The sequence below is a fragment of the Chrysoperla carnea genome, chromosome 4, assembly GCF_905475395.1.
Source record: "Chrysoperla carnea chromosome 4, inChrCarn1.1, whole genome shotgun sequence".
NCBI classification, from domain to species: domain Eukaryota; kingdom Metazoa; phylum Arthropoda; class Insecta; order Neuroptera; family Chrysopidae; genus Chrysoperla; species Chrysoperla carnea.
Window position 1 is genome coordinate 55,671,635 of NC_058340.1, and position 24,791 is coordinate 55,696,425.

At 30.3% G+C, this 24,791-nt stretch overlaps 2 protein-coding genes across 5 annotated transcripts in view; both read left to right on the forward strand.

The window, feature by feature from the left end:
• The window catches only part of LOC123297756 (AT-rich interactive domain-containing protein 5B-like), a 187,958-nt gene extending 181,422 nt beyond the window's left edge, over positions 1-6,536 (forward strand). Inside the window, exons 3-7 of the mRNA XM_044879525.1 lie at positions 1,124-1,466; positions 1,796-2,148; positions 2,760-2,940; positions 3,017-3,372; positions 4,503-6,536. Of these exons, the coding sequence (XP_044735460.1) occupies positions 1,124-1,466; positions 1,796-2,148; positions 2,760-2,940; positions 3,017-3,372; positions 4,503-6,518 (3,249 nt within the window). The 3' untranslated portion in view covers positions 6,519-6,536. The remainder of the gene's footprint in view (positions 1-1,123; positions 1,467-1,795; positions 2,149-2,759; positions 2,941-3,016; positions 3,373-4,502) is intronic.
• A 6,908-nt stretch (positions 6,537-13,444) lies between these two features.
• The window catches only part of LOC123297833 (LIM domain-binding protein 2), a 203,126-nt gene continuing 191,779 nt past the window's right edge, over positions 13,445-24,791 (forward strand). For 3 of the 4 annotated variants that reach the window (XM_044879635.1, XM_044879636.1, XM_044879637.1), the window contains exons 1-2: positions 13,445-13,655; positions 13,856-14,495. In XM_044879635.1, coding sequence (XP_044735570.1) covers positions 13,619-13,655; positions 13,856-14,495 — 677 coding nt within the window. In that variant the 5' untranslated portion in view covers positions 13,445-13,618. The remainder of the gene's footprint in view (positions 13,656-13,855; positions 14,496-24,791) is intronic. The other variant, XM_044879638.1, reaches the window with a different exon arrangement.

Sequence of the window (24,791 nt, forward strand, 5' to 3'; positions counted from 1 at the left end):
TTTTTTTTAACAATCTAATTGTGGGGTCTATATTTCATTTTTTTTTTAAATGCCGTCTCGTATGGGTATTTGTTGTAAAAAAAATCAATTAATTGGACATAAATGGTTGTTAATAATTATATTAGATTATTTCTTTAAAAAAAGTTTCTTATAAAAATACAAGGAATGAATTGAATATTGATTGCATTTAAAGATTGATTAATTAATTATTTTCTTAATAAAATTATTTTTGATTATATTTGCGATTATGTTAATAGTTAATTTATTTCAAGTTTTTAATGATGATAAGAGGAATAAATGACGTATGCTATAATTATTACTAATCACAAAAAATGTAATCACGAATACTGGACTAAAGTTGTGACATAGTTTGCCATCTGGTGTCATTGCTTATAAACTATACTTTTAATACTGAAATAAGTTTGTTTCTCACCTATTCATAATGCATATACAGCCATCTGTGAACGACAATCGAAAACAGTTGTGAAGAAAGTTCAACAATGGTTGTGGATAGGTGCTATTCCGCACTTATTTAACAGCGGACACACTTTCAATAAATTTACCGCCTCATACATTATCTTTTTCTTACAGAAAAAAGGACCCAATTTACAGGAAGAGCGAGTAGGGGTATATTCTCAAAACACATCTACACATTTTGTTTAAAATTAAATTCTTAAAAATGAAAGCTAATGTTTTGTGTGAAGATCAGTCATTGTTTGATTTCACATATTTCATAATTAATCTTAATTTAAATTAGAAATAGTTGCAGAAAATTTTGTTCCATGTTCCACGCAACGCAAGCGTTGGATTTTGGGCCCCTTTTTAAAAAAATTTTAATCTATCTTGACTTTCTTCGTTAATGGCTGTATTCAGTACACAGTAATTTTATCGTATTATTTAAAAACGATAAAAATTATATATGTCATGATAACTAAATTATTTGGATTAACTGCATGCTTTTTTACTAAAAGAGGCTACGGTACTTAACTAACTTAATTCTAATAATAATACGACAAATAATAGCCTGTGTCAAATTAAACATTAATTATTGGCACAAAATATAATTATTAAAAATCGCTACAATTAAAAAAAAAACTAATAAAGTCATTTTTTTTTCTTTTAGGACGAAGTATTAGCAATATCAGAAAAAGTAGTTTTAAGAGTTGAAGATTTGTTAACATGGATCACGTTAGACACAGAATGGAATTGGGGTATGTCGTCAACGTGGAGCAGAGACGTGTCATCACCGGTTCCAGCAGCAGTTAAATCTGAAGATGATGATGACCAGGATCCTTTGGAACAAGATCCTTTGGCTTTACATTCAGATGTTAAAGATCCACTTGCTGATTGCAAAGATCCATTATCAGCTGATGCTAAACCGTTTATTTGTACTAGAAGATCAGCACCTGCTCTTACTGATAGTTTATTAGATTTCTCCGATGTTGAGAAGGAAAGAAATTTATTAGGTAAGTCACAAACTCACGTTAAGACCCCTGCACACTAGGCAATGCGGTTGCTGTAATCAATTATTCAGGCGGCGACCGGTCAAGAGCGTTGAGTCGATCGACATGGATGTGTAATCTCGCTGTTTCAATAAATGTGCCGAAATTTAACTGCCATGCAGTACTCGTTTTAATGTCTGCCGCAGCCAGGAATTCCTAGCATGCGCCTAGTATATGATTTTCAATGAACCATCACATTTTGGATTGGCACATTCTGGTTGCTTAGTGTGCGGGGGCCCCTAATTAACTGGTGATACTTTGAAAATTTTGATAAACATTTCTTTTTGTTTTAGATGATTCTTGGACAAAGGGTGTTGGCGTAATGGTTCTTAGCTACCCTCGATATTGTCGGTATCGAGCTCTTATGAAACGCTTAGAAGATGTGGAAGATAAATGGTTAAAAAATTCATTAGTGGCAGCTCTAGGCGGATTTACATCACCATGTAAAAATACAAAAGTATTATTTTGTAAGGATACATTTGATTATCCTGATTTAGAAGGACATGAATTACTTTGTAACCATCTAGCGCCTAAATTAAAAGGCCGGCCTCGTGGTAAAAGAAAAAAACGGAGTATTTCACCTGGTGGATCTGAATCAAATGAATCAGAGTCATCAGTTACAATTGGAACATCTGCAAATGGTCGTGTAAGTTATCATTTATTTATATTACTAAATTTGACGCGTTGAAAATTAACGGCGCCAAAAGTTGTTTCAAATATTCTTTGATTTTTAGAGTTCTATCACACCAAAAGGGCACTGAATAAGAGATATGTATGCGAAGCTCTCTTTTGCTCAGTGCCACTTTAGTTTGATAGAACTATACGTAGTTACATGATTTCAACTTCCCGGATTTTACAATTTTCTGGAAACAACAACGGGTTTGAAGACTGAAATAATTCATTGGATTCTTAGATGAAAAATGAGCCGAATATTATTTCCGAGCGCTCCCATTATTATAAAAATAGAATAATTTTTAACAATAAATGTAAAATAGCTTGTGGTCTTACGAAAGATTTTAGTTCAAAAAACAATGTTCGAAAATTTAAAATTTTATTTTTCTCGCCAGTTCATCGATTTTTGGAAAAAGGTTCTTTCAGGATTTACTATAATTTAATGTTTTAAGAATAATTTCGAATTTCAGTTTTTCTTCATGTTATTATAAAACGCAAAATATCCCTGCCTGTCTTTCTGTTTATCAGGAGACTAGGCTACTTCTTCAATATTTTTGATTTCTAATGATTTTTTTTTAATTTTAGACGAGACTTACGAGTACAGGTGGCCGAAATGGATTACGATGTAACACAACCACTTCACCAAGACGTAGCACTCGTTGTGTTCAAAGTACTGAAGAAAAAGACTTTTTATCCAAATTAAATTCGTTTATGAAGTCACATCGAACAGCTATTGGAAGAGTTCCATCCTTGGGCTTTAAAGAAAGTAAGTTTTTGTTTTTAAAACTTTTAAAAATCTTTACGGTTGTACCAATAATAGTTATTTTGTTTTGAATTTACAGTTGATTTGTACCAATTTTATTCAAAAGTACAAAAATTAGGTGGATATGATAAGGTGACTTCAAATCGTATGTGGAAAGTGATTTACGATGAACTAGGTGGTAATCAGAATAGTACGAGTGCAGCTACTATAACACGAAGGCATTATGAACGGTTATTATTATCCTATGAGCGAAAAGTTAAAGGAGAAGAACATAAACCTTTACCAATATTGGAAAGGAGAAGACAAAAGAGTAAATCGGCCAGTAATAATGATGTAGAAATTATTGAAAGCAAACCTTCCACAAGTGGCGAACGTGTTACGCCACTTCGTCAAAATAATGATGTAACCGTTCCACCTATAATACCAACAAATAAGGTAAGCACAATTTTTTAACCCGTTTTTCATCACCTTACTTTTATAATAGTACAGTCAAAGATGTAACACATTAAAGAAAATAAAATAAACCGCTCACTTTTTGCAAAAATCTGGTGGAATGTGTTTCTTAGGTGACAAATATAATTTATAAACCATGAGTTAGTTGCGTAAATGTTTTTATTTGTTAATAAACAATAAATTATTTATTAAATGAAACGGTACGGGTAAAATTTCATGTAGGCAACTTGTTTTACGTATATGTTATACATGTATTGTATAAGTTTAGTGTTTTTCATGACTGTCTGTTCATCAAATAATCGAAAAACTTATATACATGTATTACATATATCTAATACAAGTTACTCATAGTTTACGAATGATATTTGACATCTAAGAAACACATTTCCACCCAGTTTAAGCAAAAAGTGGTTTATTTCATTTTCCTTAATTTCTTTCTTAATCTTTTACTGTACTATATTTCATGTGTCTAACCATAAGTAATTTAATTATTATTATTAAGTATATAATAATCCAATTAAAATGATAGACTAGCTTAAATTCCGATAAACCGAACATTTAAAAATAATTAAATAAATAGTCGTTAAACATCATATTTAATTAGAAAATTCTGCCCACTGGATTGCGAGAAATTTTCCTCGTCGAACAATTTGAGATGGAGAATAGTCATCGCTTATTCTTGGTGTCCCACTACCTTTACTGGAGGTCAACGTAAAAAAAATATATGACAAATGGCTTTTATATGATACATGGGTCTTTCATTTAAATCTATGCGACGGTCAGTGTGTCAAATACACAAACTCCTGGATTAAACTAAATAACCTAAAAATGTCAAAGTTCTAGACCCGATCTGTACGGGATGTAGCGCATCAATGCGTGTCTTAGTGAAAGAGATCAAAAGAATAAGCAGAACTAAAGAACCAATTTTAGCTTGACGTATTTTTATGAACTGCTCCAAGTACCCAAAGTACAAATTCCCTTTTTTCCTTTTGTATTCACAATAAATCTTAATTCTCGGGTAAAGCCAACGTAGCTTAGAAGAAATTCGTATTTTTTTTTCTTGAGAGAAAAGTTATTATATTATTCTAATCTATTATTTTTTTACATTTTAGGTCTTTACAATACCTGAAAAGAAGTCTGATGGTAAGACGTCATCTTTACGAAGTGTGCGCGTAAAACCAGATCGAATGCGTGAATCATTAAAACAAGACAAATTAATTGCAACTAGTAATAACGTTAGTAGTACTAGTAGTACCCTTGTTCAACCAATAAGTACGTCGCCAACAACAGTCACATCGGCTATCGTAACACCAATCACACCTCCAGTACCGTTGCCAACATCAATGGCATCCGTATTACCAGCTCCAACAGCACCAATTAGCATTCCAACAAATGTTTCACCAAAAGATCCGCCATCACTTGCCGCCGATAAACCATCTATGGAAAATGTTTCAGTGCCAGTTCAACCACAAACATTGCCAGATGAAAAAGAGAACACACCAGAAGTGACAAATAAAGAGAATATGTCACAAGAAGCAAATAAAACAGTAATCGAAGACGATGATGACGATGAACCTATTGAAGTTCCATATAAACCAAAAACTCCTGAAATTATTGACCTAGAAGATGATTCGCAACCATCTCCAATTACAATCACACCCGTACCGGAAGTGAAGAAACGAAGATTAGACATTTTAAAAGAAGGTGGGCTTGAAGTAACAGCCATTGCATCAGCATTAGAAATCACACCAATTACAAAAGATCCTAGACCTTCTGTGATTCATCAATTCAATAATCCACCTGAAACTCCAAAACAACTCGGAAGAGTATCAATTACTGTGAGTCCATCAGTCAATAAAATGTTACCACCAACAACAATGAAACCAATATCTTCGACTCCTAAACATTTGCCACCGCCCGATAGCATATCACAATATCGCAGAAATATGTCAAATCCACCTAAATCCCCATATGTTCCTCAAAATCCATCATCTAGCTTACGTAATCCATTTAATAATGGCCAAATACCTCCACAAGTAATACAGTCTAGATCAATTTATAGTCATTCCGAGAAAGTCGTTTATGGTAATCCAAAAGTGGATTTACAAATTCCAGCTCCACAGTTAAATTCACATATCTCACAATTAATACCATCAGCGCATAAACCATCAGGTGGGGAAGTATTAGATTTAACTGTAAAAAGCCCTCAGAAACCTATTGTAGAAATAATGCGAATACCTTCTGTGCCTTTACCCACCGCTGCTGCTGCTTCCTCTCAATCATCATCCTCATCATATAAAGAACCTGTACAAAAATCGAATAATAAATATTCCGGGTATAATTTCCCCCCAATGATTGATGGACGAGTTGTTGGTTCGAATTTAGAAATAACGATAGTTGGTAATCCAAAAAGTTCACATAAATCTTCAACAATACCACCTTCACCGCAAAAGTTACAAATCCCTCCAACAACTAATCACAAACTATCATCATCTTCTTCTTCTTCACATAAACGATCATCAAATGGTAAATTTGTACCAAATAAAATGGGATCAACGTCAGGACGATTAGAAAATGGAAAACATCATATGAATCATTTAAATATTTCTACTTCGTTGTCACGAAGTAATCATAGAAATGGATCATCTACCTCATCAAATAGTGCCAATCTTGTAATACCAACGCCTCCACCACATCACAGTAGTTCATCATCGTCGAATCGTGTTTCGAAATCCGATGAAAGTAGTAGTTCAAGACATAAGAAACAAATGACACAACAAGCGACAAGTCCTAGTTCACTTTTCCCAGCATCATTATATCCAAATTATTTACCTCAATTATCGGCAGCTGCTGCGGCTTCAGCATCCAAACATCCATTCTTACCAATGCTCGATTCCTCCTTATATTACACAGCGGCAATTGCACAAGGTTTATATCCCCCAAATCCAATGCATATGGCAGCTACTTTACCATTATTTCCACAAACACCAACAGCAGAACAATTACAATTGTATAAAGAATTGATCGCACATACATCGGGCTTACGACTGCCATTTCCACCGGTATTACAAGAAAGTTCAGCATCTATTACGTCCGTTGGCCAAACGTCTAACAACAGTAAAAATTAAAATAAAAAAAATATTATTGCCAGTATAAAATTATTATATTAATAATAATGATGTTATAATTATAAAGTGTATGAAAATTCAGTTTTTCTTTTTTGTACTCTTTTGTAAATAATGTACAAAATAATGTAAATATATATTTGTTAAAAAAAATAACAAAAACGATTGTAATTTTCACAACGTGTCAGTCAGTTTAATATAATTTACATTTTAAATTCAACATTGAAAATACATCTTAAGTTCGTATGGAAAGTATTTCTTGATTCATTTTTCAATTGCATGTTTAACAATGGGGTAGTTGTTTTAATCGAAAAATGAGGCGAAACTCTGATTTGTATGCTAGCAATTGCTAGAATTCTAACATGCTCATATTATTTTACGTTTCATTTGAGACATAAGGCTTTTTTTTATTTGCATCTATCTGATATTTCACAATAAATGTAATACATATTTCTAGTAATAAATTTCGATTTTTGCCCCAATTTCCTAGATCAGTTTTTTATATTTTTAAAATACGTATTTTCGACTACCAAGTAGTCATCATCAGTAAGAATTAGCTAGTGATTACTCTTATTATGAATGTTACTCTTTGCTAATTTGGTGGCGGACTGCACAATGATACTTTCGTGTGTCTATAATTTATACTGTTCACAGTATCTGTCAAATTGTAGTATCAGTGGCGCTAGCCAATCAACTTCCATCAGTTGACTGTGCTTGGCTGATGATGACTACTTGGTAGTCGAAAATACGTATTTTAAAAATTAAAAAAACTGATCTAGGAAATTGGGGCAAAAATCGAAATTTATTTCGATATATCCTAGAGTTCTCATTTATTATCTTCGATAATATTTATAAATATTCTAGTATTCATTAAAACAAATTTCATTACAATTATTATAACTCAAAATTAAATATTTAATTTTATGAGTCCTAGGACTATAACAATGAGTGCAGCGTTGTCAGATACTCAAAGTAGCTGTAGGTTCATCTTTGTTTTATTTTTTGAACTGAATCTAACTATGATTTATAAATTAATCTGTTTTTTTTTTAGTGCATGTTTTATTTTTATTATGATTATAAATCTACTTTGAAGTTACGTTATCAAGATGATTAATGTTTTTATTTATGATTTATAAATTATTTCTACTTATATTTGAAATGTTCAATAATTTTCACATGAGTTTTGTTTTAATTTTCTATAAAATAATTCATTAAAAAAAGAATGATAAAATAAAGAGGAATTTATTAAATACCAGGCCAATAAAAAAATTGCTTATATGTATTTTAATTGACAAAAAATTTGTTTGATGTAATTGTTTATGTTTAAATCAGCGCGCTTATAACTTGTCACGATGTGACAAGGCTGTAAATGAATTAACATTGCGGCTATCGCGATCATCTCTGTGAGGAAATTTCACACAATGGGCGGATTATAATTTGTCTCTCATTAAAGGCAAAGTTCATTCATCACATGTACTTCCAATTTTGTTTTGTTATAAATGGTGGTTACATATAAAAAAAATCAAATTTTTATATATAAAAATAAACGATAAATGAAAATTATAGGAGTTGAACAGAATTGTTATTCGAGGAGCTTTAATCATTGATATGGGGAGTATCAAGTTTAGAGTCCCAAGTCCCGTTTTTCTGAAAGAATTAAGCATCAAATACACTCGCTTTTTTGGACATTCTCATGATTTATGACGGATGCAAAAATTGAAAATTAATAAATGTTAATTTAAGTATTACATTACGACGTTTTCATTTGGCTTAAGAAAATCGAAATAAAAAAACGTCTTAAATATTGAATTTAGTCCCGCAAAAGTGTTGCCATTTTACGATGTACCTTAAGTATAATTTTCATAATTTTGTGTTCAATTTTTTAGAAAAAATTGCTCTTGTTTTGTGATAGGTAAAGATAAAGAAAGGTGTTAATTTTCCGATAAGATAGAGACAGGGAAAATCAAGAAAAGTTTTTTATCATTTACAAAATCTTACCTAGTTTAATCAACCGGTAAAGATATCAGCTAGAATAATTCGAAAAAAATATGTAAATATTTGTGGTGTAAAAACCAAAACAGGAATCTAGTATAATCATTATATTAACATAAATTGGAAAAAGTTCTGTTTTCAAGACATGCGTTGGGAAAAAGTGAGAAAACTTTTTAACATATGGTTCAGGGTTAATCATTGTTCCAACCAAAACAACAAAAGAGCTCATAAAAACTAAAGGGTTTCGTTTGCAAGATTCGAACAATTCAAGGAAAAGTATATTGCTTCAAGCCTAACAGCTCATAAATGGAGTTATCAAATTTTATTTTGTTGGAAATACAATATTAAACTTGTATTAAGTAAAAAAGCCTTTTCACTTCAATGCATGGAATATAAACATTTTTGTATTGGTAAATAAATTTCTTGGTAAATTAGACCACAATTTAAAAATTTTACATTCAGTACAAATTTCTAAATTAGACAACTACCCTATTATTTCAAAACTCCTCATTTTATTTAACGATTAATTATTTCTTTTTTTCGTTCATTATTTCAAAATATTTATATCTAAATAAAAATGCGTAAATTCAATTGTAAATCATCTTTCTTAAAATTTTCCAAACATTATTTTCATGAAAATTTACGTAAGTAAAATTTAAAAAAGTATATTAGTGCAATAATCAGAAAAAGAAAATTCATTGTAAAAAAAAACCAATTGGATATTAAGTTCCTTTGTTTTTTGAATAAACGTTTCTTGCATTAAAATTTTTGTAACGCCAAAGAGCTATTGTAAATTTATTTCGTGGAATATATGATTTTTGCATTTTTAAAAACGTATTTTATATTAAATTAATCCGGAAATCAAAATGATGAAAGATAATAGACATCCTCCTTGATATAAATAATGCAAGTACATGTAAATGTAGATTTTATAATTTAATAGAAGGAAGTCCTGTTATATATTCGTTATCGAAGTTTCAAACCTGATTATTGCAGAACCCTTAAATATAACCAATGTATATTATTATTAGTTTCAATTTTACAAGAAAGATGGTCCTACTTGTTTAACTAATAATTAAAATAAATGTATTAAATTATTGAATAATTATTAAATATTATTTACGTTTTTGTAAACTGTGATTTTGTACCAAATAAAAATATTTACGGTACTTATTGAATAAAATAATTCGAATTATAAATATTATTTTATGTATAGTTTGTATGTTTATAAAATAAAAAATATTTTATTAGATTTTGTTTTTTTTTTATTATTAAATTATTTATATTTTAATGAAAATTAAATGATTATTTATTTATTCAATTATATATCAAAAACTATTAAAACTAAAAATAATTTATTTATAAAAATATACAAGAATTAATAATTATTACATATTACATACACACAGAAAAATAAGGTTTTAATTCAATTTCATCCAACCATGACCAGTGTGTGTACAATTATTTATAGTAAAGCCTGCTTTACAAGATGTAAAATTTTTCATTTAGTTCAAGGATTGTTTATTGTTTATATTAATTTTTTTATCAGAAGGTAAGTAATTTTTTTAAATGGAAATTGTTAAAACTTCTTTTAATTTCCACAATAAATATATTTTTTTGTAAAATTAGAAAAATTTATTTAAAACAGCTTTTACAATAAAAGAAGGCAAAAAACATAAGTTTTAAAATTAAAAATCATTCAGCAAAAGTCAATATCATAACCATGGCGGGGTCCATAGACATTTTTTAATTATTCGTAAATCACCTTGAAACACATGTTTTCATTTGTCATTTCTTCTTTTGATCTTTCACCGTGACCCCTAAGCGATGCGGGTCCCTAGACAGTTGCCTAATGCGACCCTGGCCATAACTTTTAGTAACTTTTAGAAATGATTTTAATCTTGTGAGTATATTGAATTTTTAAAATTTTCTATTTTTCCAAATTATTTAATTTAAAAAAAAATTGAAGATTTTTAAGATTAGAAATATGCTTACGAGTATCTCCTGACCACTAAAAAAATATTTGGAAAAATATTTATTTAAAAAAGCTATATAGCTTTAAAATATTTCAGAGAATTTAGGAAACTTAAGAAACAAAATCAAATTTTTGACTAAAAAGAACAATTTTATAATTGGATCCCACTTTTACAAGCATTATAGATTCAGAAAAATCGACAAATCATTTACTTATATAATTATTTGCTTAGAAAATAATTATAGTCATTTTTGTCGCGGTGGCACCAAAGATTCTATTTTTATTGAAAAAACTTGCATTTGGTCGACATATTAAGGCAGTTCCCGATGGGAACGGCAAAGAACCCAAAAATTTCAGACCATATGTAAAACGAATGACAAGATATTACAACGAGAAAAAATATCATAATATACCTAAAGGAAACATGGTAAAATTATATAACTTTATTCTTCCCGTACCCTCCACCATATTTTAACATACAATTTTAAGTTTTTAATAAATAAATTTTTTTTTAACATAGCACGGTTTTTTTAACAGGATAAAAAGTTTAAAATAATTAAATTATTATAATTTTTTTCGTAACATAATTTTAAGAAACTTACCCCGTGCGGACGAGAGCATTAAACGCGTTGACGTTTATCTATACTAATAGTAATAGCTATACGTAGTTTAGATGGTCACTTATAATTCATGGGACGATTACTTAATTCGAAAATGAAATTTCTCAGAGTAAATAGTTGTCATCAAAAAAATCGCTGAAATCTCCTTTTGAAACATGAAATAATTTTCATCATGGTACACTCAATAAAATTCTACATTTGATATATTTGTAAAATTTTACAAATTTGATTGAAATATTATTCTCTAATGAGGATATCCTAAAACTTTTACCGCAATATAAAAAGCATTTGAGATTATGACTCATAACAAGAATAAATCGGATTGCAAAATTAATAAAATAAAATAAATACTTCAAGTATCTTGATTCTTCTAAAAATAGTCATACATTTTTAAGTGTAAAAAGTTTAGAAATAAAATGTGTAAACATTCGTTAGGCTTGAAAGAGGTAGCTACAAACGGTAACGAGTAACAAGGTCAGCAATTAAAATGCTCAATTTATAATCTAAGTTCATTTTACTCCACTAAGTCCTTGAACTAAGAAAAAAAGATAGGCATAAGTAAATATGGCGCCAAAAAAAATGTTTTTATTTGGAATAAAAAATGTATTTGATTTAAATATTATCATATTTTATGATAATTGATAATAGAATGCAGATGCAAGTAAGTAATAAAAAAATGACTTTCAAAAACGATGCGATCGTAAGCAATATCAATTGTCAGTTTGTCACCCAGCCGTTACATCTACAAAAAAACAAAAGTCCCCCCTTAAAAAAATATCATCATAACACCGCTATTGTTCAGTGAGCTGTGTGTGTGTGGTAGTTGGCACTTTTCTACGGTCGTCGCATTTTACGTGGATGAATATTCTACTGTTTATTGTATTTGTATTATAAGAGTTAGAGTATATTTATTTGTACATAATGTATGTACGTATGTAGTAGTCACGCCAGAAGTACATCAGACTGAACCGGTGGAACGGACACCGATCACCGATCACCGATTCACCGACACGACTTACTATAACTTGATCTACTTTATTATTTTAGTACTTTATAAAAGACGTGGCAAGTGAAAAGTTGCGTATAATATTTGTTAAAACAATTGTTTTAGTTTGACAGTAAACACCGGTGTTATTTTTATTCAGTTTTTTGCACTACATAGGTGGTAAGCGTGTTTAATGTTTTGACGGACTGAAGCGCTCGCCGTTCACTGACAAAACTTTCTGTTCAATTGCTCTACACCTCGTTATGATATCGTGTACTGTTGCGGAATACTATAGGGGAAAGAAGGGCCGAGGGATGGAGAACTTTATTGATTTTTAGGGTGACACTGTCAACCACCGTTTCACGTACGATGGAGAAGACATTGAAATGAAAAAAAAAATGCTTCATGTTTAGTGTAAAAAAAAAGCGCGTGCTTGTGAAAAAAGTGTATTAAAAAAAAAAACTCAAAAATTTTTTATTATTAACTTAAAAAAAACTTTGAAGTGAGTTTTGTGTTTGTGGGACATGTGTTATACATGTTTAAGTGCGGTGTGTAGCCGGTAGAATGTGTGCAATATCAGCGTGGATTTCATCGACGCTACTGACAGTCCATGCCTCGACAACTTGCTCTTATCGCATCGCCTTGCTGTAAAAATGGCAGCTATTGGAGGTTTTTCGCAAGATAATTTTTGTAGGCGACCAAAAAAGAAAATTAGTTGACAATTCGGTTAATAATACTACATTTATTTTAAGTAGCGGCAAAGTCGGAAAAGGTGGGATTTTACTCTAAAATGTTTTCAAAAGTTGGTAATAAAGATTATAGAACAAATTTTCTTAAATATGCAAAAAAATACCATTACATTTTATTAGAAAATATCAATAAATTGGATGAATTTTTAATAAAATGAATTTTATAACCTCATTTCTTGATGTCTTGTATGATAAATGATATGCATTATCACACACGCCAATAAAATTGTTATATTCTTACAAAAAATAAAATAAATAATTTAATTTAAATAAAAAATGAATAATAATAAATATTTTTTTAGTTGACGTAAATATTATTAAAAATATAGATGGATGATTATTATTTTAGAGAGATATTAGAGATGTTTGTATATTTATTTGTGAGAAGTGGTCGGTAGATAGAGTCTAGGCGCTTGTTTTTAAACAACTGCCGATAATATCGTGCAATGTCGGAAACAGCGCGATGCGCGACATGTATGCGCGCCAATCACTAGCAGTGTTTACTTGCTTAGCTTCTTGAGAAGTTGTGTTTGGTGTCGGTGTAAAGCCGAAGCACTACTTGTAAATTTTCAAATAATGTAAATGTGAGAAGAGTACGTAAATAAAATTGAAATGTTAGTGATTGGTGTGTTTGTGTGTTTGATATTTATAATAATTTTGTGTTGTTTTAATTATTTTTTGAGTGTTCTGTTAGTTTATGTTTTTAAATGTAATAATTATGCATCGACTCGACTCACAGTTCAAAATAACCAACAAAAATTGTGTTATTTGGCATTGACAGAATGAGACAAGGACGCGGAGGTCAACGTAAAACAAAATGTAATTGTATTTTTTTATATTGTTCTATAAATTTCTATTTAATTTTGTGTTAGGCATGAGCACAGCCGTATCAGAGAGGTTATGTATGCGGCATATTTATTATCTAAGTTCAGGTTATGTCGTGTATGCCGGTCTGAGCTAGTGTTGTGTTTTGTTTCTCAAGTGTGTTAAGTTTTGTTAAGTGAAAGTTATTGTTGCAGGCCTTAGCCGCCGAGTAGCGCCACCCATCACGCTGCCCGCCACACTGGAGGACCCCGCTGCCTCCTGGAAGGGACCGCCGCCCGGCTCGGAGCCCCAAAACTTTGCGGCTAGTGCCGCCAATTCTTTTTCCGGGCCGGCGGCGGGCTTCCAGGGGCCGTCACCATTTCAAGGCCCGACGGCTGGTGCTGGATCACCAGCAGGTGCACCACCCTATCAGGGGGGGCCTCCTCCAGGTTCAAATACTCCGCAATATAATGCGTCACCCGCACCATCCGGCTCATCAACACCGGGTCCTGGACCTGGTCCACAAAGTGTTGGTAATGCCGGTTTTCCGCCACCACCTAATTCAGCTGGCCCACCATACAATGGTCCTGGATCAGGACCGTTTGGATCACCTTCAGCCGGTGGACCACCATTTGGTAGACCCGGTTCTTCAGGACCACCATTTGTTAGTGGGCCAGGGCCCGGAGGCGGTAATCCACATTTTGCGTCTCCGGGCCAACCTTTTGGTGGGCCACAATTTGGCATGCCACCTGGATCACCGTTTGGTCATGGACCTGGACATCCGATGGGAGGACCATTAGGTCCTGGACATGGTATGATGACTGGTCCGAATCCTGTAGATAGAATGGATCAAGGGTGAGTTATTAAAAATCCATTTTTAAATTTTCTTTTACGAATACAAATAATAATTTTCTTCTGTTTGAAATGAAGTAAACAAATATGTTTTAGGCAATGTCATTTACTCAAATGTTCAGATTTTCACATACATTTTTTTTATTCTATTTAAAAATGACATTTTTTAAGTAATATTTGTAAAAATCTAAAATAAAATTAAGAAAGAAAATAAATACTTAACATTTTCTTGAATAATTATGATAAAAATCTTGCGAATCGAATCAAATAATATCTCACTTCTAATAAATACGTTAAATTTTCTCATTGTAATTAGAGTAATTAATAAAATAATATTTAAAACTAAGTAAAAATTTAGTTAGCAGGTATTCGATTTAAAACTTATTGATAATTTATGAATATATCAAATGTTTAATTGTGAGTTATAAAATCCATCTAAAATTTGATATCTATATAATTAGAGTATTTATTGGAGAAATGATCTTGAATCCGTTGTCAATCGTATATGTAATTGTCTTCAATATCCCCTGCCCGATGACATTCGTAAACTGTTGGAATTTCTTTAATTTTAGATATTTTTTCAATCGTATCAATACTTTATATCAATAATTAATTTCTAAGAAATAGAACTAGAAGAATAAATGAATTAATTTGAATAAAACCTAAGTCAGTTAAGTAATCTAACCTAATTTTATGTCTTGAGATTATAATCAATAAATTATTATTGGTTTTTAATTTTTAGTTGCCGAGACATAAATAAATGACGTAACGTTCAATTTATCCAAATTATTTCATTTAATCGCCTAGTCCTATTTCATACAAATTAATTATAAACTATTTCAGATTTTTCTATCACGATTGTTTCGAGATATAATAATTTAATTTTTATTTTAAAGTTCGTCATTTATATATAATTTAAAAAGAATTCGAGGAAATACTTTACGTAGAATTTATTCATTCATCATGTTTACATTTATCAGGCTAACAGACCCAATTTGCGAATCGAAAATATGTAGATTTATTACAGACGTTTTGAAGATATGAAATATTTTTACTGTTTACTAATTTTCACAATCAATTTAGACATCAACGTAATTAAATGAAAATATCTTTTAATTAATGCATATTTTCCTAATTAATCAAAAGAAAGTAATTAATATATCTAACATTATTTCGACATATACGTGGTGTTCTTTTAACTAGACATGTGCTCGAAACTCGAAAAATAAGTCTTAGAGAGTTCGTTGACGCACATTTCCCGCAATCATTATATTCGACTTGATCTTACAGATTCAATGAAACGTTCGCTATGATTTATAACTGATAAGAGATAGAAGAAAATTTTAAATTAGAAAATTATTCCTTATTTAAAATAAAAGGTTATCATTTTTTCAAAAACCGCATCTTTCAAAAAGAAACTGACTGCAAAGTTTACCCAAAAGGGTAAACATATTTAGATAGAAATTGACTTTATTAAAACTATCTCGTTTGTAAAAAATGCTTCGAACAAAAAATTTTGTCCTAGCATATAATGTCAAGTTACACCCGGTTTATAACAGGATTCGTATGCTAAAAATTCTAATAATGTTGTTTTTTTTATCTCAAGCTTATTGAAACTTTTCCTAAATGTATATTTCTAAAGGGGCTTATTTGATATTTAAGGTTATAAGATGATAGCAAGAAAACGTATTTTCTAAGGAAATTGAGTCATTTACAAACGTTCTATTATCTTTCAAACTGATTCTTTTTGGGGATCTTTAATAAAGTGGGATAATCGTTTTATGAAAAAAACTATTTAAACTAATTATTTGTAAATCTGTCATAAGTAGTCCGTAAATTACGTTTTAAAATGACGTTATATAAGAAAACAAACATTCGATATTGAGCATTGAAATAAAAGTTTTGAACTTGTACAGATAAAAATTGAATTTGAACTTCATTACAGATGTTTAAACCAAAATTGTAGAGAGAAAAAACAAGGTATGTTTTTGAAACTCACGGTTAAATGTAACTATTTTGATCTTTTAATTCTGCCTTAGAACAACTTAAATTTAGCTTATTATAAGTTCGAATCCATTAAACTGCGCTATTATGTTCGAAAAAGCACTCTGAAATTGTCTAGATTGACCTCTCTCAGTTGTTTTTGATATAGACACAAAAATTTTAAACTTACATTTTGGCTACTCTATTTTACATGAGTAAAATTTTTAATGACGATAGTGGTCGTAGAACCTTAATCTATTGTTATAAGTTTTATTGGTGAAAAATCGTGAAACTCTTTGAAAAATAAATGGTACCAATTTTTAATCTAATTGTCAATATATTTTTTACGTTGGCTCTAGAAAGATCGAATACATCTTTTTCCAGATAAAAAATTTTATTTTTGAAAAATGTTAATTCATATAAAATAAGCCATATTTCTTTCTTGCCTGAGAACTAGCAATTAAAAGCGTAAAATGCTAACTTGCTACAAAGTTGTAACCACCTCTGAGAGCAACTCTAGGGTAGATTTATTTGATACTTTTTTTTTTTTTTTTTTTTTTATAAAAGCTTGCCTTAGACAGGAATTCAAATTCAAAGCCTACTTATCTCTTTACCGATAAGCTAGCACCGAAAAGGGAAAATTACTAACTTGTTATAAAGTCATGAATACTGGAGAGCAAACCTAAAAATTTATTTATTGTAAATGATACATAGAATCTTCTGTTTAATCTTGTTCCTTTCGCTTGTTTAATATATCTATGCATTTTGATTATACATCAACTCTCAGAAAATTTACAAAAATGGTCAAGCTAAGTTGATGAATCCGGGATGAAATACAATGTCCCTAAAAATCGACCCCAATAGTGCTCTTCGATGTGTATCTTTGTTACCTACATTTTACCTACAAAACTGCAGTTTTTCCCCAATAAAAAAGATGCAAATCGTTATTGAAAACGCGCTGACTGTTGGTTCATTAATGGCTTATTTTCTTAAAATAAAAAATTCTTGTATTTTTGCGAATTGTACCTAGTGCTTAAAATTGGATCATGTGAACTTTTCAAAAGCACTTCTATGCAAAATTTCTATCATTTTTAGGTATAAAATTGACTACTGTCATGTCACAAATGCGCAAAAAGTCCTGTTGCTAGTTCGCAAAAGAATCTTCTTCAAAGGAGGGAACTTTTCTTTAAGCTCGAGAGTGAGCGCTATAGAAACTTCGCTGAATGTACGTTGCGATAATTGAATTCTTAACTTACGTCTTTAGACTTTAATAACAATGAAAAATATTCATGGACAATTTGTAATGCGTTACAATGGGCTTGTTCCCTAGAAATAGGCGGTTTTTCTGCTAGAAACAAAATATATTTGTGCGTCCACATAAAAGCAAATGAGCATTAAACTGCCTATTTCAACTGAACAAACCCAATAATCCATTTCGTAGCAAAATTAAGTTAAAAATTGAATTTTATTTTGTTTGGCTACAATAGCCCAATAAAAGCGCAATAATATTTTATACGATTTACAATTAATTTTGATTGATTTATCCAAAACAAAACAAAAAAATTCTTCAGTTGAATTTTTCAACGAGTTTCCTGTCTCGTTTGATAATAAATGTGTGACAATGGTTTATATGTATAGATATATAGATTTTGCACGTGTATATTCATATGTCCACGTGTTATTGTTACGGTGTTCGATTCGAGAGAATCGTTTATTCGGAAACGTAAGCTGCGTGTAATAACATCAATCACAGATATACCATTTGATATCTATAGTATCATAGATATTAACTACTATATTATCTCTATGAATTGATAGTAAAACGTTATCTTTGGTACTTAGTACATAATTATATCATAATTAATTATTTGTTTTTTGTAAAAAAAAAATACAGTTAATGATTAACAATTAAGATTCCTCTCTTTAACAAAGTTATTTTGGCCGGTGCTGTACATAGCATCAACCCAAACAGCATACAAGCATAAGCAATACACTCAAACACACAAACACATACATATACACTCAGAGTTCTCATTGTGTGTATATGTTAGAGTGAGATGGGTAGGGTGAGTAGAAGAGTAGATTGGTGATGTGTAGGGAGGTTTTTTGTGGGTGAAAAGGGTGGTTTTTTCAATGTGAGTGAGATAGAATATATATATATTATGAAAGCTTAGTATACATGTATTAACTTTTTGATAGAAAGCTATTGTACTCACCCCGATCAGTTCTTTTTTTGTATATATTTGAGTTTTGAAGTACCTACACCCTTAAAGAAATGAGTCAATCTATTTGAAATGTTTTACTTATGATAGGAATCTGATAGCAATTTATTAAAAAATATGTTTAAAAAAATTTTTAAAGCCCCCAAATCCGTGGCATCGAAGCTCGTAAAAGCCCGCACTAATTTTAATTTCTTGTCTGTACGCATTTGATAGTATTCTTTGCTGTTTCAAGAAAATCGATTCATGCATTAAGGAGCTTCGATGTTACTGACAGACACACAGGTACATAGATAGAGATGTTAGTTTTTAATCCTAAACGGATTAAACAAATTTTTGAAACATATCTAAGAACACTCTTGAGCAAATAGACATTTTTCACATTTTCTTTTATTTTTTTTAAATGAAAGTAAATGTCTTGATAAATGGGCAAATTTTTTTCCCCTTTTTTTTGGAGCCATATGACCGAGAAAACAGACAATGAAAATCATTAAAATTCAAATTGGCGAAAACGATCCGGAAACACACGAAGTTACACGAATGTTGGTTTGACGTCATTTAAAGTTGAAAATAATGATAAATTAATACGAATGTTGACACTGTTTTATTGTCATTGCTTGTCGGATTGACATCACAGATCACGTTTTAAATTATTTCAAATATTGTGACTTTTTTACAATTTTTTTCACAGTGTTTTTATTGTTAAAAATACGTAATTTTCGAATTACAGGCTCTACTCGACCTATATTTTCATAAAAAATTATCAGAAAGCATTTCTGTTTTTCATGTGAAAGGTCTATTACCTTTATTGAGATGTATACTGTGAGAATCACCATAATATTGCCATTTCCGCCAGATTGTCTTTCTAAAAAGGGCCAAAAACTACCCAAACCCGTGCTAAAAACATATGTGTATACAGAGTGTCCCGTGTATACATATGTTAACGATGGGCATAGCTTTAGAGTGTATTCTTTGGACAATTTTATGTCCAAAATGCTTTTGTCGAAAACCGAATAGTTAAGGAGTGATGGGCACTATTGAATTTAACCAATAAATTAAATACTGTTGTCGAGTAAAGTAGTAGTAATGTTTTTTTAGTTAACAGCTTCTTTGTCGGAAAGTTCTTGCTGTACGGGACGTTCTGCATTAGCTTTAGGAAAATTACATTTTTCTGCCAAATGACGATGCATATTTAAGCTCTGTTCATCTAGTTACGGAACACTCTGTATATATAAAATCATTTTGCCATGTTAAATAGAATTACAAAACGCTTAAACGTGATTTAACGGGTGTTGAATAAATAAATTGATGAATGTTAATTAACGATAGTAATTTGCAACAATACTGTTAAAATGTATGAGTTAGCTGTCTAATAAAAATATCAATGGACTAGTCATCCATAGATAATTGCTGCTTTTTACTAAGATTTAAGTTTTTGATATGTATCGGGTGAAGACTACCCCAAAAAAAGCACAAGATGTGTAGTTCTCGAAATGAATATTTCTCGAAAACTTCGCAAATTATAGAGTCTGTTTCATTTAACATTGTGGTCGATATCACAGAAAATACTCTAATATTCGACAAATGAACGCGATTTTTGTATTTTTCGGGTCAAAACGAAGGTGATATGCAAGGATTGAATAATACTTGGGATTTCAATAAAACTTTATTAATACATTTTTTGATTAACAAAGTTTCCAAAAATCACAAAAAATTCCTAGATCATCGGGCTTTTTATTATTATTTTATCGTTCAAAGTTGGCTGAAAAAATTATGAATCATATAGGTTATCCTTTTCAATTGAATATTTCTATATCAAAAAATCTAGACAGTGTGATCTAAAATAATAAGACAATCTTGTAGTGTATAATAATACCATAAAAATATAAGCTTGTTGATGATATAAAAACAAAATATCAATTTAATTAAGAGTTCATCGAAGATCCATCATTTAATGAACAGAGACGACTATAGTTAGAGTATTGATGATTGAAGAGCGATAACTATATTATCAAATTTATAAGCCTCACTTGCACATAATATATTATATATTTTTGTGGTTGCGTGGTATTGTAAAGCTAAAAATAACACATTATTTGACTACAAAGCATGTATTTGGTTTATATTTATGTACCGTGCAATAAACAAAAACTTTTTTACAATACTGTAGATTTACAATCACCATAATACATGGTATTTCGATGAGTATAAGTAAAATATTTTAACATATTTTTTTCATTCTTAAAAATGTATAAAATTATTTTGAGTATTGATCAATTTGATGAATCAGAAAGTTATAGGTCCAGCCTATCAAAGGCCATAATCATCACTGCTTGTTCCATCTAGAGAACTACCCCAACCACATTTATGTATAAAATGGATATGAGTGGTATGAGGAGTAGGGATGTATTCAACTACTACCACCTCGTTACCTCATCTACATTGTTGGCGCGCAGCACCCACCCTTATACATACACACATACATACAAATATAATATATATATATAGTTATAGCTTGATGCTGCTGCTTATACTACTTGCTGGTATATAATACTTGTGCCCCCTCTCTTTTGTGTATATGTGTGTGTGTATGTATTATAGTATATATAAAAACACCCTAGTTCTTCATACAACACAACAAGACCATACTTTGCCTGTGTCTGTGTGTGTTTGTGAGAACTACCCTACTGACACACGCTGTTGAACAAAATCATACTACGCTGGTGTAATACATACAATTTTTACCTCTATATACAGGCAATAATGTAATATGCACTGTTTTATAACCATTTAGAGGTTACGTTAAATTTTCGTCGTTTAAACAGGGTGTCCTCCTAATTGGTCTTTATAATGATCTACCAAGAAGAGATCGAAATATTTCAATATAACGCTAAATTTACAACATTATTAGAAAGTTGCTTCGTTTGGAAACTGTGTACGGCACTAAAGTTGCAATTTCTACTCTTTTAAGCAAGAAATTGAATTAAGGTAGAATGTCCGTAAACCCACTTTTTAACAGAATGAAATCCACTTTTTATAAAATAAAATTTTGATAAAGAATAACTTTTACATTTAACTTTTATTTCTATTCCTAAGGATTTTGAAGATGATAATTTTTCATGAGCAAAAATATTCCATTTTAAAATTTTCAGCTAGAAAGTCGCAAAACAAAATCGAAATGTTCACAAAAACTTCAGCTAGAACTTTTTTTTGAACTTTGAAAAACTGATATTAAATTTAGTCTCAAGTTTGTAACGCTTAGAAATATTGATGATTTGATGACAAAATTTTTGTATAAGTATTCATAAAATCACGTTATTAGTTTTTTCCGTTTGTCCGTTCGCCCTTGTCAGTCTGTATGTTTACGTTTACCATAACTCAGAAACGAAAAAAAACATATCGTTCTCTTAATTTTTATATCGTGTTCAGGACGTAAAAAGTTTTTTGTTCGTAAATGAATAACATTATAATAATAAAACATACGACCTGTGTCCCGAAGACGAGAAGTCTTTGAAGCGTCTTTTACCCGAAGACGAGAAGTCTTCGGGTAAAAGACGCTAATAAAAGCGTATGAAGTTATAGGATTCTATCGAGGCCAGACGTCACGCAGAAAGCGTACAACTTCTCCGTCGTAATCTTTTTCAGGATTGATGAATGCAAAGTTTCGGACCCGAACTTTCTGAACAAAATGAGCAACATAGGTTAATTGGGTCTTGTAAACCGCAAAAGATAAAACAAAAGTTAAAAATTAAAAATGTCCATTAACAACTTTTCTTTGAAACATTTTTTCGTAAATATCATTGTTTTCTCGTCACGGAGTATATCAGGGCAAAACTTCGGTGTCCATTTTCTCCTAAACTATAAAAGATAGAAAGTTGAAATTTTGTAGGTAGTTGTAAATAAGGAGTCCTCGTGAAAGATTTTTGAAAAATGAAAAAAAAGTTTCGTAGGAAATATTTCGAAAAGTTTTTGCAAACTAGAACTAGTGTTGGTTTTTTAAACTTATATAATTTATTAAAAAATGCTAGCAAACACTGATATTCAACGTTGTCTTTACAGGGTATTTCAGCAATTAACTCAATCAATTGTTAATTTTCACTTGTTTTTTATATATTAATATACATGTGTATTAATATAACTTAATGTTTTGTGTATAGAGGTAGTATGAAGTTTTTATAGAAATCTTTTTTGTATTATAAATGAATGTGTTCTTCTAACGTAAGATCTAATTTTTTCAAAAAAAAAAAAAAATTTTTTTTTATCATAAAATTTGTCTTTATTACTGTTGAGTCATGAATGGTTTTTATACCCACGAAATATGTCCAAGGTTATTAAGATTTGTTTCCATTGGTAATGTTAAGAACTCGTGTTAATTCTAATATGGTATCAGCATTTTCACAACCCAACAACTTTTCTAAAAAAAATATTTAACTAAAACAAGTGAAAACAAACAATTGACTGAGTTAATTGTTGAAAGTGTTGATAACTCGATTACATTACACATACAAACATGTCACACATACATAACTGATATTCCCATAATTACATACTGTACAATTTACGCCTAATTTGCACCCTCACGAGTAAACAGTGATATTTACGAAAAAATGTTTTAAACAAAAGTTGGGTATTTTTTTATAAGGAATATTTTTTACATTTAAACTTTTGTTCTATCTTTAACGGTTTACAAGATGGGTCCTACGGAACCAAGACTCAATAGACCTATGTTGCTCATTTACGAACTTGATCTCACTTTTTACGTCCTCAGTTTGCTATACAAATTTCAGTTTGATATCTCTTTTCGTTTTTGAGTTATCGTGATGACAGACTGACAGACAAACGACAGACGACAGACAGACAGCCGGAAATGGACTAACTAGGAGATTTCATGAATACCTATGCCAAAATTTTTTGCTTAGCATCAATATTTTTAAGCGTTACAAACTTGGGACTAAACTTAGTATACCTTGCATATTACATATATGCATGATATTATATTTTTAGAGTCACTTTTTAGAGTCAAGTTTTAAGGATTCAAAAATAATTTCCGGTCGTTCTCTCACTGACCCAGAATGACTACTTTAGCAGATAACTCTCCAAAACTAGGGTCTCAGAACTTATTTTTGTTCTACTTTCCTATTTACAGTTACAATTAAATTTTAAATTTTGCTGTGGCTGGTAGTTTAAGGATGTTCCAGCATGGTATTTGCAGTTTCTATGTTAAAGCAATGGTACAATTTTTTTTTCGACAGAATTTAACGAAAAATTAAATTTAAGAATTTAATAATGCTTACTATTAATTCCCAAAGTTTCAGAAATTTTGACCGTTTAAAATGGGAAATAATTATGCCAACGTCCCAATTTCGATCAATTTACGTCAAAATTAATATCTCGAAAGTGAAAATTAATTTCTAAATTTTTTTTTTAGAATTGTATTGTATAAACATTTTTTTCTACTTTTTCTTCAATATATAATAATATCATAAAAAATAGTTGGAGAGACCGGACATTTTACATGATTTAAATGGGACATGACCCTCAAAATCGCGAACTTTGTCTTTAAATATCTCGCGATCTAAACGGTCAAAAATTATGAAATTTTCGGAATTCATAAATAAAGCTATTATAAACCCGAGAAAAAAAATTCGGCCAAATCTGTCGAAAAGTGATTTCATGCTGGTACTACCTTAATGATAAACAAGATAAACGTTTAATGGATGTGTTAGAAGTCATTACGCGCCACTCTTTTTTTATATAATATTTTGTGAAATTTTTGTAATATACTTTGTATAGTAAAATTTGGACACTTTTTATTTTGTGTGTGAGTTGTCTCAAACTTGTTTAAGACAAGTTTGTAAGGTAGTTTAGTAAAGTAGTCGAAAAATTAATCGCATTTTTCTTTATCGACGTATTTTTGTCACTGTAATTGTTGATAGCAGTAAAAAAACTTATCCGTTGGGAGCGTTATCATGGTAGGGACAATCAAATCGATGCTAGCGCTTACAGTAGATTTGGGAATAAACGGTGACAGTTATGACTTATTTTCATTTTTTTACATGTAAATTTTATAGTAAATGTCGAATTAAAATTATTGAAA